At 34.8% G+C, this 17,681-nt stretch overlaps 1 protein-coding gene across 5 annotated transcripts; it reads right to left on the bottom strand.

Moving 5' to 3' along the window:
* Positions 1 to 1,712: 1,712 nt before the first annotated feature.
* On the bottom strand, positions 1,713 to 11,116 carry LOC132628672 (B3 domain-containing protein Os07g0563300-like). 5 transcript variants are annotated; one of them, XR_009578126.1, is made up of 10 exons: positions 11,072 to 11,116; positions 10,707 to 10,856; positions 6,504 to 6,585; positions 6,272 to 6,370; positions 5,233 to 5,366; positions 4,395 to 4,494; positions 4,057 to 4,231; positions 3,564 to 3,634; positions 3,175 to 3,424; positions 1,713 to 2,091 (listed from the first exon to the last, which is right to left on the bottom strand). XR_009578126.1 is itself a non-coding variant. In XM_060344435.1 (9 exons), exons 1-8 carry the CDS (start codon positions 11,107 to 11,109, stop codon positions 3,564 to 3,566), a joined length of 849 nt encoding a protein of 282 aa, XP_060200418.1. In that variant the 5' UTR covers positions 11,110 to 11,116; the 3' UTR covers positions 1,713 to 2,091. The 5 variants fall into 5 exon arrangements, 4 of the variants coding, with proteins under 4 accessions (XP_060200418.1, XP_060200423.1, XP_060200428.1 ...); XM_060344435.1 differs by lacking the exon at positions 3,175 to 3,424; XM_060344440.1 differs by lacking the exon at positions 3,175 to 3,424 and having other exon boundaries at positions 4,395 to 4,488.
* Positions 11,117 to 17,681: the final 6,565 nt, after the last annotated feature.

Below are 17,681 nucleotides of genomic sequence, written 5' to 3'. Positions count from 1 at the left end.
TAAATAATTTCTCCAAAATCTCATAAGTTGTTTTTTCTAAAATTTAGAATTCATAAACTCAAACATCTAAACCCGCCTTTGTGAGGAATAAATTCGCTTCAAATAGATTTATCTTAGATGCATTACGTATTGCGGATTTTTCTTCACAAACATCTCTCGCTAGACACTGTTGTTGCTCGTCGGTCCTCTTTCATCCTTTTCAGTTACTCCCTTTGTCTCAATTTATGTGATACATTTTGAATTTCGAGAGTCAAATTTCTTTATTTTGACTGTGAATTTGGACATACAATTTGTAATTGAAAATAATTTATATATTTAGAAACTACATAAAAAGTACAATAAGTGGCAATAATTAATAATTTAAAATATTTAAAGGGCACGCGAATGAATTGCAATTAAAGATTTTCTTATTTGACCCTCAGAAATCAAACTTTATCACATAAATTAGGACAAAGGGAGTAAAACATAAAATCCATGGTTACATTACATATAATTTATGTGAAAGTTACCAGTGCAATATCGGTAAAATTAGCAAGCTTTTAGGAACTCCTTAAATGGGGAACAAGAGTAATAATGCAAAATGCTGTTAATTTCTTTGGCTCGTGAAATCCTGTCACGTTAGTGTTTCGATCTACCTTTCTAATAGACTTTGTGCATCATCTAATTTGTGGTAACTTCTTATCAACTTGGTTAATATTATAACAATGATCGGTAATATTGTATTAGATATTAGATATTTATCTATAAACCAAAAAAAAAAAAATCATTTTTCAATAGAATTCTTTCCATTTTTGTTTTCAACCCGGTATTCGATAGCCATGTAGGGGTCCCGACTCAAATTCGCACCGCATAAGGACATTAAAGTGGAAAGCGCTCCCAACAAAAAAAATCATATCCAGGATTTGAACCCTGGGTTTAAGGATGAATTATCATATCCACCCCACCACAATCCTTGGCAATCAGCAAAATTCATCACTCCTTGGAAGGAGGGGGGGCCTTTTTGACATAACTTTGGATACATTCTGGCCCTCCTTGATTCAGTTATTCTGAGATTATAGTCCTGAAATTATTATCTTTGGACTAATTTATCCCACCTAGGAGGTGGGATAAATATTACCAAATTTGATGGGATAAGATGGGATATTCAAAATTAAGTTTGGAATTAATTTTATAATCTATTTGGTATAAGGTACTATAAATTTATCCTAATATAACTTCATCCTTTCTACCAAATAGAGTATAAATTAACCTTATGTCGCGTACCAAATGACCCCTTAGTGCTTAAACTGTAGTCCCTAAAATGGAACAGATGTAAATAATATTAGGACAAAAAGGAGGAACCAAAGCAGTTAAGAGACTTTTGCTGGAGATTGTCTCTCGCTCTTCATGTTACTATAACATAGGTTCAATGTAAGTTATGACTCCTTACATGCAGAAACTTGTGAAGCAAATAGAGAAAACTATACATGGCAAAAACAGGCATAGGTTTAGAAAGGCAATTAAGCTTATATTGTTCGGACTCTCCCAAAAGTACTGTCAACAGACTCAACATCATTTTTGGAGGATCAGTCACGCACTCGTTGACATTTTTAAAGAGTGGGAACAACATCGCAATCAACGGTCGCTTTGACTAGACATTGAGCTGCCAAGATGGTTGGTAACAGAATTTACCAATCACCCAAACAGCATCCCTGTATATAGCGGACTATGTAGGAGTCAAAAGGCAAATCCTGAATTTGAAGTTATGAGTTCCTACATCAACCTCAATTTACAACAAGTCAATAACAACAACAACTACGGTCTACACCTCAATTCCCAAACAAATTGGGATCAACTATATCAATCCTCGCAGCGACCTCAATTTAATATAAAATAATCCTTCATCAAAAAAAGTTAATATACATTAATCCTTCATCGAAAAAAGTTAATATACAATAATAACTAGGTTTACAGTCAAATATTTATAGATATTTTGTGAATTTTTTAATATGTATTCAGGGTCTAGGTAAAAGCTATTGCGTGAACCTCATAAATTGCATGTAGATCCGCCTCTGCTGTAACCAGTCATATTCAAGGACATCAAGCTGAGATCTGCAGAACATCATAATCTTTAGCTTAGTAGATTATCAGATGAGATCATTGGGGTTTACAACTTCACATATAACTTCAAATAAATATGTGTCCCTCAGTATTCAAATAATAGAATTCAAATAGAAAATCACAGTACAGGTAGTTCTACTCACACTACAAACATTTTTGTGATCACTAATGGAAACTTAATAATTTAAAAAAAACTTACCTAAACACTTTGAAACTTCTACTTTAACAACTATCAAGGTTTCATTGTATTCACAGTCACAAAGTTCAATCATAAAATTGAAATACCAGTACTGGTCATTATCAACTGAGTATACGTTTTATGGTTGTTTCCACTAATTGAGTGTCCAAAGCAGAACATTCGCATATGAACCATCTACTATTTTTTATACTCAGGAATTCCAATTTTATTTTGGTGACTTCCTCTGCCTAATGGGTCTTTCCACCTCCACCAACCTACACACCCTTCTTGTTGTTGGTAGCTTGTAGTTTTGGAGGCAGCCTGGTGCACAAGAATTAAGCGTTCACGCAGGGTTCGGGAAAAGGCTGCGCTCCAAGAGGGTATGATGTGGGCCTCCTACATTGACACAAGCATCAGTGCCTGATTCCATGGTTTAAACCCGTGGCTGATTCCATGGTTCAAATCCGTGACCTATATGTAACATAGAGACAATTTTACCATTGCTCTAGGGCTCACTTAAAAGTAGCTTGTAGTTTTCATACTGTAAAAGTATTTGGTCGGTGAATGTTATTCCGTGTATGACGAGTATAGAGAAGTAACTGGCTTCAGTTTCCAAACCAACCTCAAGATGGTAATAGCTTGTTTTCAGAGACCAGAAGGGAATAAAATGCATGCAACTCAAATCAGATCTAAGAACTAGCATTAGGCACTTGCAATGGTATCTTTCATACCATTTTTTTTGGTAAAGTAATAAAATTCATTAGTAAAACATCAAGAAGATGCAAGGTTACAGATGGGAAAAGCTGACAGGCTTGGCAAAAACCTGTAGAACAATCTAAAGATATCCTATCTCTACTGAACTAGAGAAAAGGAGCTGATAAAATCTAGAAAGTTACCCACATTGTTGGTATCTTTCATACCATTGCAGCACATTGTCAGCCATTTTATATAAATAAGTACAGTTCACCCAGGGGCGGATGTACAAGGTAAGTACAGGTTCAGCCGAACCCGTAGCTTTAGCTCAAACCATGTATATCCGTTAAGAAATCTACTAAATATGTACAAATTTAAAATACCGAATCCAGTAACTCAAAAGTTGAGTGGGTTCAGTTGTATCCCGAACCCATAAAGTCCACCGCCTCTGAGCTGCTCACCGTCGGACGTTGCATATGATTCCATCATAATACCACATGCGTAAGCAGCTCGGATCAGCTAAAAGTTCTCTTAAAGGATGAAAAGCTTTACTTGGGAACTAAAACAAATCAGAAGAGCATGTCTTGCATACCTATGAGGTGGTAGAAGAATTCCTTAATCCCATGACCAATTTCTGTCCCGGTTCAATTCGATAAAAAGTAACTGCAAACCAAATAACTGCAAGTCAGGGTCCGATAAAATAATGTTCCGTGCATCAGTAGAAGGAGCATTACACTTCAGATGGCTTTTTTGTAACTTAAACATTACTCTGATGCACCAGAAAATGTCACTCAGCTCCTTTAGTTTGAAAACTACTTATACTACCCTCATCAACTAATTTACTAATGGTCATCATAGATCAAAAGGAGTGAAGAAAACTTTTGAATCTTGTGGTCTTAAACTAAAGATATGTATAATGTACTAAAATGCCCTTTAATCTTGTGGCCTTAAATATGCCATGTGGGATATTGGAATTAAAGAGTTGCCAAATTAGGAAAGAGACATTCTTTATGAAACAGACTAAAAAGGAAAGTAAGACAAACAAATTGAAACACAGGGGTATATGACTGGAGTCTTTCAATTACCAAAATCGCCTGCTTGCCACCTCTTCAAGACCATGTAATCTCTAAGTCCTTCCAGCACATACATTTTACTCCTAGAATTAGGCCAAAAGCGGAAGTGAAAATTCCATTCCTTGCCTTCAGTATCGAGCATATTAATGGGGATCCTGTGTGGCCCAGAAAGGCAAGGAAAGAAAGCCTGCAAACAGGAAATGATTTCGGGGTCAGAATTGACGAGAAATTTTACTGAAATGAAAGACGTCGCAAGAATCAAAAATATAAAAAGCAGTGGATATTTACATTTACCCCATAACCCAAATTTTCTTGGAAGAGGCACAATTTTTCGGAAAACACAAACTCACCTCAGCACACTTTTTGGGAATCACAAGACGTGATAGTGTGAGATCAGCATCACTGGCAGACAACAATTTTTGAAACAAAGGGGTGACAACACACCTACAGCTAAGGTATGTCAAGGAGCACAAGAATATCAATCATTAAATTCGAAGTGCAACATGGAGAGAGATGTTACCAACCAAATTTAGACCTCATTTGTCTCCACTTAATGAAGGTGCGCATCTTAATCATTTAGATCTCAGTCATTAAGTGTGACTATGTTTTAGGTCTGAATTTAATCATTCACATCTCAATCATTAAGTATATTTACTGTTTATTAAATTTTACAACTACTTAATGGGTTTAAATAGATCTGAATTGAGTAAGATCTATATCAAAGTCTTAATATCATTAATATGTTATACATTCAAGAATCTTAACAAAGGTGATTACTCCATCGCCACCATTATCAATTACTACCACCAACAATCACCCTCCTTAGCCATAACCATTGCTGCAGTCAATCACAGCAGTCAGTCGCTATCACCACTAGCCACAATTTTACAATCATCAGCACCAATCACCATTACCACAACAGCCACCAATCACTTTCGACAATCACCACTATCAGTCACCCACCATTAGTTATCACTATCATCCACCATAATTAGCCGCTACAACCATCAACCACCACTTATGAATTTATCACTATCTTATAAATCTTGTTCATCTCCGCGAACTGAATATAAGAGCAGACTTTATTTGTCTACATACCACTTATTTTATTTGCTAAACAAATGGCTTGAGAGTTCTCCCTTTGTAGTCTTCGCAGACTAAGACAACTGAGTATACAGAAAAGGATATTTTATGGAGATCTTCTTCAACTCTCTCTCTGTTACACGAGGCCTATACTGAGGTTCTACCACAGTCTGTGCGGCATCCACCCGAGATTCTCCAGTTGATACTGGAGTTTCGTCGGACAAGCAACGATCCCGTGCCTGCATTAAACAAAATCAGAACTTCATAGCATTAATCTCTTCATCCTAAAAGGAATGGCACCAAAATAAAGAACATTTTGAAGCATCCCCAGATACTTCTAACCTAAAAGATTTGAGCTTCACAAAGCTGAGAAGTTAGGGAGGTAGGTAGAAGATAAGGATCATGGTTGCGACAAACTAGCTTAAAGTAGTGCAGAAGTTACATAACTGTTTAAGAGTCAATATTTGAAAGATTCAAGAGAAAAATGGAAATGATATATGAGCAGCTCCATTTAGCTAGACTTCACCCATAACAGTTGTAATTGGATCTTACCTACTTCAACCAGCCAAAAGTTTAGTTATGACTGATAACCCAGAGCTGCCTTTGCTCTAGACGCTTTAACAAGATTCAGCAAAGAAATGATGAAATGCATTCTACTTGTCGGCAATAAACTAGACACCTATTGCATATAGTACAAAAGGATGGAGGAAGACACAGCTTATTTCTCAAGAATCATTTTAAGTGAATGTGGTGGTAATAAACAGCCAAAGACGTGGCCGTGTAATTTGAACTCAGATTTTCTTGGAGGAACAAAATACGCGCTGAATTGTGTATCAACCATTTCAGATTAGAAAAGAGAGCACATAAGCAGCCATCATGGCTAATGCTCTTGAACTTCAGTTGGAAATAGGCCTTCATAAGTGGATTCTGGTGGGAGCAGGAAATCATGGTTGCGCTTTCTATTATAGATGGTGGATTGTGATAATGATGGATTCTGATATGCAGGTCAGTAGGTCGTCGGATGAAGGCATATTAAACTGTGCTAGTTGGCATTGTAAGTTGCCAAGAAAGTGAGAGAGAGATGGCCAACGGAGAGAGTAAAAGAGAGTTAACTACGAATTAAAAATGCCTTAAATTTTCTTACAAGAATAATATTCTTCTTTGAGCACTCCATGCACATAATTCCACCAAAATCCAATAGCAGATATGTGTTGAAAGACGCAATACATCCACAATGGACCAACTGCAATGAAAAAATATCACAGCTAGGAAATGTTTCTCACAGAGCTTATGAGTATATACATGAACAAAGACCTTTATTCATAGGCATAGCTATCTTTGTATACACAATTATGGGTGATACCTTTTCCACTAACCTTCCCACAAGACTCACAGTCTCTCCAGCCATCATCATTTGAATGGAAAGTCTCACAGAACCTCCCGTACTCATATACGGATCTAGAGGAAAATAAGGATAAATCAGGCCAATGAAAGTCTTGTGTATCAGAAGATAAATTACATTCATTAATATCCTTGCAAGCCTCAACATGTTGCAGCCTATTAAGCCAAGTGAGCGGGAGGGCTGGAATCTCTTCATCCAACTCAGCACTATTATGACACGCACAGTTTTCCTGATTCGTAGATCGTAACTCTATTCATGTCATTTGTTTCTCCTTTAACCACAGAGAGCGGTTAACATTACATTCACCAAAAAGCAAATTGTTACTATTGACTTTTTTCTCAAGTGATTGGAAATTAACATATAGATATGAGATTATATTCTGACTTCATCCTTGGAAAAATAAAGTCACAGAGAAGTTCTTACTTGGAGGAACTTCGATATCGCAAGTCAAATCACCTCGTAGTAATATTCACTTTGACCTACCACGTGAAGTGATTAAGGTTTGTGTTTGGTATGAAGGAAAATGCTTTCCATGGAAAATATTTTCCTGTAAAATGCTGTTGTGGAAAATAAGTGCTTATTTATTTTATTGAGTTTGGTACATAAGCAGAAAATATTATCCTAAAAGCATTTGTATATAATCTAGATAAATACTATGGGAGGTGGTGATGGCGGTGGGAGTAGGGGTGCGGGGTGGGGGGGGATGGGGGTTACGGGAGTAGGAGTGGGGGTGGAGATGAGGTGTGTTGGAGGGTGGGGAGGAGACAATCAATATGGAATGCCATTGGTGGAACTTGTTTTCCCTACTTCAAGTAGGAAAGTCATTTTCCTCATTTTTAAGGAACTTGTTTTCCTTGAGAAATGTTTTTCAAAATTTTGACCAACCAAACATGGAACAATCGATACCAAACACACCCTAAGACTGCTATCATTCCAAACAACTTGTCAATACAAATCATGGCACCTTGAGTAGCTTATAGTCAGATGATCAACCTTTAAACTGTAGGCTCTAAGTTCCCATAAGACATAGAACAATGGTGTTTATGGGGATTGATAGCATATAGCTCCCTTCTACAGGACAGGATGAACACACTTAGTCTTCTTAATTTAAGATGTGCATCAACCAATGATGAAATCAACACTTCAAAAATTACAAAACTTCAGCCTGCCGCCTTGTCAAGAAGTCTTTTAATGTATGAGATGTCCAAAAATTTTGGGCCATGGATTTTGAACATCAATGGAAGATGAGATTCTATTCGCAATAAGATGCCCAGAGAATGTGCAACTTTTGGTCCACTGATATCTTTTGGGCAAGCAAGTTGCAACTAACAAAAATAAATCCATGTTCATCAAGACCAATATACTATCTGTGCAAACGGCTTATTCGTGCACAACGCTCCCAGGATTGTGCTTGGGTAGGGGAAGAGTTGGTGTATACCAAAATATGTCAAATATATAAGAAAATTAATTGAACAGATAGAATGATAGATAGTTCATGAAAAAGGCGCACCACCAAAAAGCAGCGAGAAAATACAGTCGTGATGAGATTGCTTGAGAAGTAAGAAAACTTGAAACAGAGAAACCTAAATAAGAAAATACCAACGGAGTATCCACATATCCAAAATATTAAGCAATACCCAAATGAAAAACTTCTCTTTTACACGTATTAATCACAAATCTCCTGCCAGAACGCTCAATACAAAAATTCACAAACTTTAATAAACTAGTCACTAAAAATGACCAGGTGTTTGATGTGAGTGTTATCTTTTAAGAGATTTCTTGAGAAGCAAGAAAAATTGAAACAAAGAAGCAATTACGGAAATTCAATAAAACATCCCCATTTCCAAGAACACAAATACCCAGAAAAGCTTAATGACAAAATACACAAACTGCAATAAACCATTCACTAAAAAAGATTCCCATTTCTGGCACCATAGTCACAAGTTATCATCACTAAGAAAGCATTTCTGAACAGCTATGTTTTGCATCGCAGTGTTTTATGTGAGTGATATTCTTTATAAGAGTGCTTGAGAAAGAAGAGAACTCGAACGAAGAAATTATTTAAGAAAATGCCAATGAAATTTCATATACAACAATTAAGCAACACCCAGATAGAAAGAACTTCTTTCCATTGGCGGAGCTAGGATACCGGTTCATCGAAAAATTACACTGTCTATACAAGATCAATTTTTTTTTGTTTCGTATATATACCAGGTGTTGAATCCCCTCGACTTCTTATTCTGTTTATTTACTTACATTTTGAATCCCCTTAGTAAAAATCCTGACTCCGCTTCTTTCCATCCATTGATGCAAAATCTCTAACCAGGCATGTTCAATAACAAAATTCACAAAGTTCAATAAAACAAATAACTTAAAAGGCTTCCCTGTTCTGGCACCATGGCACAGATTATCATAAAAAGAAAGCATTTTTTTCGCATCTCCGTTGTACTATGTGAGTGTTTTATGGTGAAGTGCTAGGCACTATAGACGCAATGGCGGCGCGAGAATTTTCACTAAGTGATTCAAAATAAAGAAGTAAACAACAGTGTTATCAAAAGCGAAAAGCGCAAAAAAGCTCTAAGGTCAGCCTGGGGCTTTAAGCGCAAATAAAGCGTGGGCTTTAATGAAAAAAGGCGCAATGGTGCAAAAGTACAAATATATATATGTTTAGTCAATGCCTACTAATAATAAGCATGAATAACAAATATATGGACAAATATTTGTGGGATTTACTGGGTATGTTGTTGTTGTTGTTGTTGTTGCAACAAATATATGGACAAAGAAATTGCAAGAAATTACGATAAAGTGAAATATCAATTATCGAGTGTCACGTTTTCAAGAGAGGCTCATTGGCAAGGAAAAGTATGTCTTAGAGTCTTGATGATGACACTGAAGCGCACATAAAGCGAGGCGAAGCGCTCAACATGCTTTGAGCCTCGCTTCAGGGTTTAAGCGCGCTTGACAACACTGGTAAACATTCAAAGAAGACAAGGGGATTCAACATGTACTATATATACAACAACAACAACATACCCAGTATAATCCCACCAGGTGGGGTCGCCCTGGGGAGGATAGAGTGTAAGCAGACCTTACCCCTACCTTGTAAGTTTCTAATAGACCCTCGGCTCAAACACAGATGAAAAGGTAGCAGTAATAAAAGCAGTAACAACAGCAAGATAATAAGATAAATGAAAATGAAAGAAACAAGCAGGTAGCCCTGGAGTGTAATATGCAGTGTAATTTTACGTATACTATATATACATCGAAAATAAATATGTCTATTATATGTATAATTTCAACCTTATATATACAATGTAATTTTTCAACGAAGCGGTTTACATTACCCTAGCTCAGCCCACAAAACAGAGGTGGGATCAGGATTTAAACTTTTGGGTTCTAAATTCTACAATAGCCACATCAAACCTTACTAAATGTGTTCTGACTAAATGTGTACATTTCTTAATACAAATATAGGATTTGAACTAAAGCTATTGGGTAGTAAATTCTAGGATAGTCACATCAGGCGTTAGTAACTGTGTTCTAAACACTCTCTCTATTTCAATTTGTTTGTCTTACTTTCCTTTTTAATCCGTTTCGAAAAGAATATCTCTTTTCTTTTTTGGCAACTCGTTAATTTCAACTTTCCACATGGCATGTTAAAAACCACAAGATTCAAGGTCATTTTGGCACATTATACATATCTTTAAATCTTTTTTACTTCTTTAAACTTCATGTCAAGTTAAAACCAGACAAACAAATTGAAACAGAGGGAGTATAATTTTTTATACATAGTGAGTAAATTTCTTAAAAGAAATACAAGATTTGAACTAAAAGTATCGGGTAGTAAAATTCGGCAGCCACATCAGGCGTTAGTAACTGTGTTCTGAATTTAATTTTTTGCTACATATCTAGTACATTTCTTAATACAGATACAGGATTCAAACTGAAGGGGTGTCTTAGCGTAACTAATAAAGTTGATGTCATGTCACCAGGAGGTCACAACAGCCTCTTGCAAAAATACAGGGTAAGACTGCGTAAAATAGACCCTTTGTATTCCGGCCTTTTTCCGGATTCCGTGCATAGCGGGAGGTTAGTGCAGCGAGCTGAAATAAAGCTATTGGGTTCGGCCGAACTCATAAACAGTAGTAAAAGGTGTAAAAAAAAGAAAGAAACTTACGCGCAACGATGACAGAGCTGAGCGAATTTGCCACTACGAAGACGCCAACCATTTCTAAAGGTAACTGAGTTTGTTGAATCTTCACATTGAAAGCAGAAATTTGTTGCTGAAGATGCCATTGAAATGAAGGAAAGAAAAAGAAAAAAAACCCTAAAACAGAGCACGACAAAATTTTCAGCTTTTCTTGCTTCTTGAAAAAGGCCACAGAGAGAGAGAGTTCGTTATGACTGGTGATTATTAACGTTAAAACAGAGATAATTATGTTATTAAATACTTGATTAATGTGTTTTCCTATCCAAATATAATGAAATTAGCAGTTAAGCAAAGATCAATGGAGAAAAATGAAGAGGAATTAGTAATATTACCGAATTGAGTCCAAATTGGTAGGCCCAAGTGTGCACATAATTGAGTTTGGGACCATTATTTAATATTTTAAGTCATACTCGTAGTAGGGTAAATAGGTACCAGCATCACGTGTTTATGCCAAACTAATGTAATTTACTCTAGTTAAGTAATTCAGTCGAGTGAATATATACATTAATTAATCGTAGTTAAATAATGTTATTGTATATTCATGCACTTGGCATGCATCTATTAATTTGGTGTAAACACCCGATACGGGTAAGTTTTGTACCTTGTAGTAGTGTATAAAACTTTTTATAACGAAAAAGGACTAGATATGCCCCTCGATTATACGATATTACGAGGTTATGCCTGTCGTTTAATGGTGGGCACAGAATGTGCCCTTACAGTTATGAAAGTCAGTCATTCGTGCTCTTGATTTAACGGAGACCCAAAAATATATTAGAGGGCAAATTTATTCAATCTCACATAGTATAGGGACATATTTGGTTCATTGAAGTTCCTGAACTACATATTGTACCAATAGTTTTCAGTTTTTTTTTTTTTTTATAGCGCACTTTATGCTAGCCATTGTTTGTCTGATACTGTATTTTGAAACTCCACATTTTAATTCTCTTATTCTTTCACTTGCTTATGAAATGTCGAAAGATTCGAGTTCTTCAAATAGCTGCGAGGGAGATATTTTTTCAGGTGTCATAAGTCTGATGTAAGTTATCTCTTTTTCTTGTGATTTTTTTTTTTTGCTGCAGATCTGTAATGATTTTTTTTTTTATGTTTATATGTTTATGATTTGTTGCAACAAATATTTTTCCTTGTGATTTTTGTTGCATGCATTATCGTGTAGGCATTAGGACTAGAAAACCGAAAATTTTCCAAAAAAAAAACTTTCAGGTTATCAACAAATTGAAAATTAAAAAGGATATTCTCATTAGTGAAATAATCTTTTGAAAAGGAAAAATGGTGCTTTTTATTAGTGAAAACAATCTTTTGAAGGAAAAAGTAAACTCTCTTCGGCTTGAAACATTAATGAAAGTAATGATTGATTTCGAGGCAAATTCTTCTACTATTGATAATGAGGATTTTAAGGGAGTAGTGGATGAGTTTGAGACTTTTTCTACCATTAATAGTGAGAATTTTAAGGAAGTAGTGGTTGAATTTGAGACTTATTCTGCTATTAAAAATGAGGATTTTAAGGAAGTTGTTGCTGAGGTTGAAGCTTCTTCTTCTATTGATAGAAAACTTGGGAGTACGAGGGGGAAATCTATCTTATGTTATTGGATTGTCTTATTTGGTTTGTGGTTAGTTACATGTTATGACGGAAGATTCTAAATGATGGATGTAATTGCGTTTGATTTTTTAGTTGTATAATTTAGATGTAATGTAATGGTGGATGGATTGTAATTGCAAATGTTTTTTATGTTTTGGAATGCAATGATATTTTGTGTTATATTGTTGTTTTTATGTCATAACACCAACCCCATATTTGGACGGTTGTTTTCCGTGGTTCATTAATGTATTTTTTCTATTAAACCATGTTTGTTTTCATTATTCTTAAAAGGCTTAAGTCATAAATAGACCCTCAAACTTGTCTATATTTTTCATTTGGACCGCTCAACTGAGCAGCGTACCATCTGAACCCTCCAAGAAGGCGTTTACTGTGCGATATAGACACATGTCACTGTGCGTGTTGCCCACTTTTTTTAAGGAGCGTGAGAAGCATTTCAAATGCTATTGATGTGGATCCCAGTTGACAAGTGTCAACAGAAAAACATTTAACTAATAAAAAGTAAACTTTAGATGATATTTTTATTAATTAAATAAAATAAATAAGAAAAAGAAAGGAATCAAATTGAAAGAAGAAAAATTATTTTTCAAATTAGCCCCTCCATTTTAAATTATCCCAACTTTCACCACTTTCTCTCTTACTGCTAGTTTTCCATTTTTTCAATATCTCTCTTAAATTCTCTCTTATTTACATCTCTCTCTCTATTTTCTCCCTTTGATTGCCGGAAAATCCTTTTCCGTCCGATCACTGTTCATTTTCTCCTCTCTCTACAATTCTCTCACTAGATCCACATTTCCAAAAAAATTATAAAAATTAGCTCATTTTGAAAAAAAATCAAGTGCTCGTAAATCGTAATTATTGCTAATCTCAACAGAAGGAGGAGATTATGTTATTGTTTTTAATGTTTGATATGCTAATAACTTAGGTTTTTTTTTTTTTTTTTTGAATAAAATGTTGAATAAAATCATTAAGTGAGGGCAGAAAAAGGTTCCGAAATCGGATCCATCATCGGATTTCGGGTCGGATCACCGGAGCTCCGGTACAAATGTAGTTGTCGTTAACCACTCTTCTAGAAGCACCGCCGGAATAATTAATGGTCCATGATTTCTCCATTAATGGACCAAAAAAATCAATATAAATTGGTAATTCCTATGCTCTGTGATATCACTTCTATTGCCTCTTCCAAAACTATGCTCATTCCTTCTTCTTTTTTTTGCAGCTTCGTTACAGTGATTTTTTCTGGGGATTATGCAGGAGTGAAGAGAGGTGGAAGAAAACACAAATGGTGGAATAAATAAGGAAAAAAATACATGAGAAATCCACTCAATATTTTTTCCTTTTCTTGGTCTAATTGAAAGAAAATCACGTAAGATCTCTTCGGAGACATGATCTGGATGGCTGGATGGCTAGTGGAGCAAGAAGAAAAAGAGAGGAAGGAGAGGGGCGGTGGGGGGGGGGGGGGGGGAGGCGGGGGGAGCTGAAAAAGATGACTATTTTTGTTTTTACTTTTTTTTTTTTTTTGTAAAATCATTTTATTTTTATTTTTTTGTAAAATCATTTTATTTTTATTTTTTAAAGCTAAAATCCACGTGGCTCCGTCTTATTTGTTATTTTTGCATGTGAATTACACGCACCATTTGTGTGTTGTTGCATATTTATTTTGTGTTTAAATGGCACATTAACAGTTATCTTTAAGGGTTCATATGGTATGACCCTCAGTTGGGGGGTCTAAATGAAAAATCAGGACAAGTTCAGGGGTCCATCTATGACTTTGGCCTTCTTAAAATTATGTGGTATGGTGTTATAAATTCGTGGTTCATTCCATGGTTATATAAACATGAAAAGTCTCAATTTTTGTAACCACGGATTTGGTGGTTTTTCTGTGGTTATGTATTTTATTTCCCTATTATACCCCTACTTATTTTTCAAAATTCCTATTTTATCCTTTACCCTAGTTTTATTAATATATATAAACTAGATGTTTAATTTGACCCTAGTTCTATTCCGCATATGAATATAATTCACTTTAAATATATAATGAGAGATGTTTTTGAAATAAAATGATTTATGTGTTTGTCTTTTCATGAGTTCATTTCCTCCTGGAATGGATATCTCGCTAACTTAACTGATATCTATTTGAGAAATTTGAAGTAATAAGAAAGAGAACTTCAAAGTTAAGCTTTGAATTTCATAATCAGAATTTACTGCTTGGTTTTATTTATATGATTTGATTCCTACGGTTGGCAGGAATGGAAACTCCAGTGGATTAGCTTCATCTAGTGCACGCAAGTTTTTCTTTCTTTTTATAAAGTAATTCAGCAAGCGTTTTTTTCTTTTTATCAAGTAATTTGAACAAACACTTGTATTTGAGGTTATAGAGTCAAAGAAAAAGAAGAAGAGATGAAAGTAGTTATTTATAGTCTTTTAATTGGGACTATTCTAGTAATTGTTGATATTTTTAATAGTTATATTAGTTAAGGATATTTTAGTAAACTTACATGTTATTATATAGTACCATACAGTCAAACCAAACAATAAAAATGTTATTAAACCATCAGAAATGATATATTGTATCCAAACATTTTGTTCATTAATACGGTACATTACAATACGATACCATATTGTACAATAACATACTATACATTAATGAACCACGGGAAACAACCATCCAAACAGAGGCTAAGGAATTTCAATGGGTTAAATATGCCTTTATACTATGCGAGACTGAACAAATATGCCTTCCAATATATTTTCCATTAAATCTATGGCACGAATGCGGACTTTTATAACAGTAAGGGCACGTTTGTGGCCACCTTTACACGACGGCATAACCGTGTAATATTGTATAGTCGAGGGGCATATCTGGCCCTTTTTCGAATTTATAAATATATCTTTGAAATAACTTCAAACATATCATGTTTAAAATTTCATATGGATGATGTTCAAACACATGTGAGTTGAGTTATCTTTGCTTCAATTTTAGCCATATATTGTCAAACTCGGCCATTACTGCTTAAACCTCATGCACTTATGGCTTAAGTTCGACTATTTTTATTTAAACTTCAATCATATGTGGTTGAATAATTTAGTTATTTACTTATTTTTGCCTAAATTTTAGTAAAAAATATCTTACCGTCTTAAGTTCAGTCATATGACTTACTGGATACCTAAAGTGGGTCAAAGTACAAAAATTTAAAAAGAAAATAAGTACAGATTACGTAATGATATCCAAATAAAATACCCCGTAATTTTTTTACAAGATGGTTGATTAGTAATAGAATTATTATTTTATTCATTCACTTTTTTGTATAATCATCTAATACCCGGAACTCTGTACACGACTAGTACTTTCGGTTGATGGTTTGGATATCGCTTTTACTTTAGTGGTAAAACTATTATTTCATTTTTTGTATATGCAATTATCTAATAATACAGAACTAACTGTCACTAATTCTGATTAATGGTTCGAATATACCTTTTACTTACATATCAAACGCGCAATTCTTATCATAAGCCCTCTTTCTTTTCTTATCATAAGCTCTCTTCTTTTTCCTTCTTCTACCTCTTAGTAATACATGATTACACTCCTCTTTAATCTATCTACTTACCTTTGCATTTGATACTGTGGTTACACAACTGCTAGTTAATGAAATACGTGACGTAGTTTACTAATTTATGATTTATTTCACCGAGCATGAACTTGTATTGGTTTTCTCTGATTGACAATGCTTTGTAGTGTAAGAAATCTACTGTTATTTTTTGTAAATTGAAAAGTATCGTCATATTTTGTAAATATATCATATTCTTATGTATATATACGTCATTCTCCCTCCCTTCCTGTTTTCCAGATCCGTTGTGTGAACAGAAGAGGAGGGAAGGGTTGGGCTTTTTAATTTTTCCAGACATGATATGTTTTGTAATTAAGTTGTTATGTTTTATAAATAAGGAAAAGTATCCTTATGGTTTGTAATATAGTGTCTTATGGCCATTTGAATATCCCTTTTACTTACATGTCAAATGTGCAATTCTTATCATAAGCCCTCCTTCTTTTCTTATCATAACCTCTCTTCCTTTCCTTCTTCTACCTTTTAGTAATACATGATTACACTCCTCTTTAATATATCTACTTAACTTTGTATTTGATACTTTGATTACACAACTGCTAGTTAATGAAATACGCGACGTAGTTTACTAATTAATGATTTGTTTCACCGAGCATGAACATGTATTGGTTTTTCTCTGATTGACAATGCTTTGTGATGTGTGGGACACGTATAGGTTGTCGCCGGGGGCGGATCTAGGGGGCAAAAAATTACACTGTATATATAAAGTAATTTTTTAATTTTTTTTTTATGTACATATATAGATTTTGAATACTAAACACAAGAGTAGGTGCTGGTTAAGTGGTTTAGGGAATTCAGAATTCACCTTGAGATTTCAAGTTCAAACCTTAGGCATTGCATTTTTATTTTTCGAACCCCACAATAAAAATCCTGTAACATTTTGTGCTAACAACATATAAGGCGTAGTGAGTCTAGTGACTCACGTTCTTACATGGAGATCATGGCATATATGCATCACTTGCACCGTGCCTCTCATGCTATTATGTGTCATTGTGCGAGCATGCATAACATTTGTATTTATTTGTTTTTTAATGATTGCCACAAGAATATGTTAAAGGGAGGATCGAAAATTTTACTTAGTCAGTTGTGACTCATATATTACTACTTTCCTTGCAGAACTTTAGTTGACGTCCTAGATGGTCTGTCTAAGGGGCGTATGTAGCATTCAAGGTGGGGGTTTAACTAAACTCCTAACTTTCGACGCGAAGCATAAATTTATATGTAAAAATTTATTATTAAAATTGTAATAAATAATAGACATGAACCGATAATTTTTAGAATACAATGGGTTCAACTAAGAATCCTGAAAGGTTGAACTCATAAAGTTTAAATTCTGGATCCCCTCTGATCTGGCTATCAATCGCCCATTCCAGTACTAGTTGAGGTGAGCCATCCACCTTATCCGTGGAGGCTACCCACTGACTTTTACTTTTCAGTTATAATTGTGGGGCTTGGATCAGTATCTTATGTTTTCAGATATTCACTTAGATGATCTGTGACTAGACTTGTGGGATTTAGGGTTTCGGTGCTTGGATGTTTTGGTATTTTGGTTTTCATTTTGTTGTCGAGGATGGTTGTAGATGCTATTTATGGTTGGATGTTAATTTATTGATTAGAAAAACTATTAATGATGATCCTGCTATAAGAGAAACCCTACAAACAACAATAATAATATACTCAGTGTAATTCCACAAGTGGGGTCTG

This window comes from Lycium barbarum, chromosome 1 (genome assembly GCF_019175385.1).
Source record: "Lycium barbarum isolate Lr01 chromosome 1, ASM1917538v2, whole genome shotgun sequence".
NCBI lineage: Eukaryota > Viridiplantae > Streptophyta > Magnoliopsida > Solanales > Solanaceae > Lycium > Lycium barbarum.
Note: the sequence above shows the minus strand (reverse complement) of the source record. Positions and strands in the feature narration are given on the sequence as shown.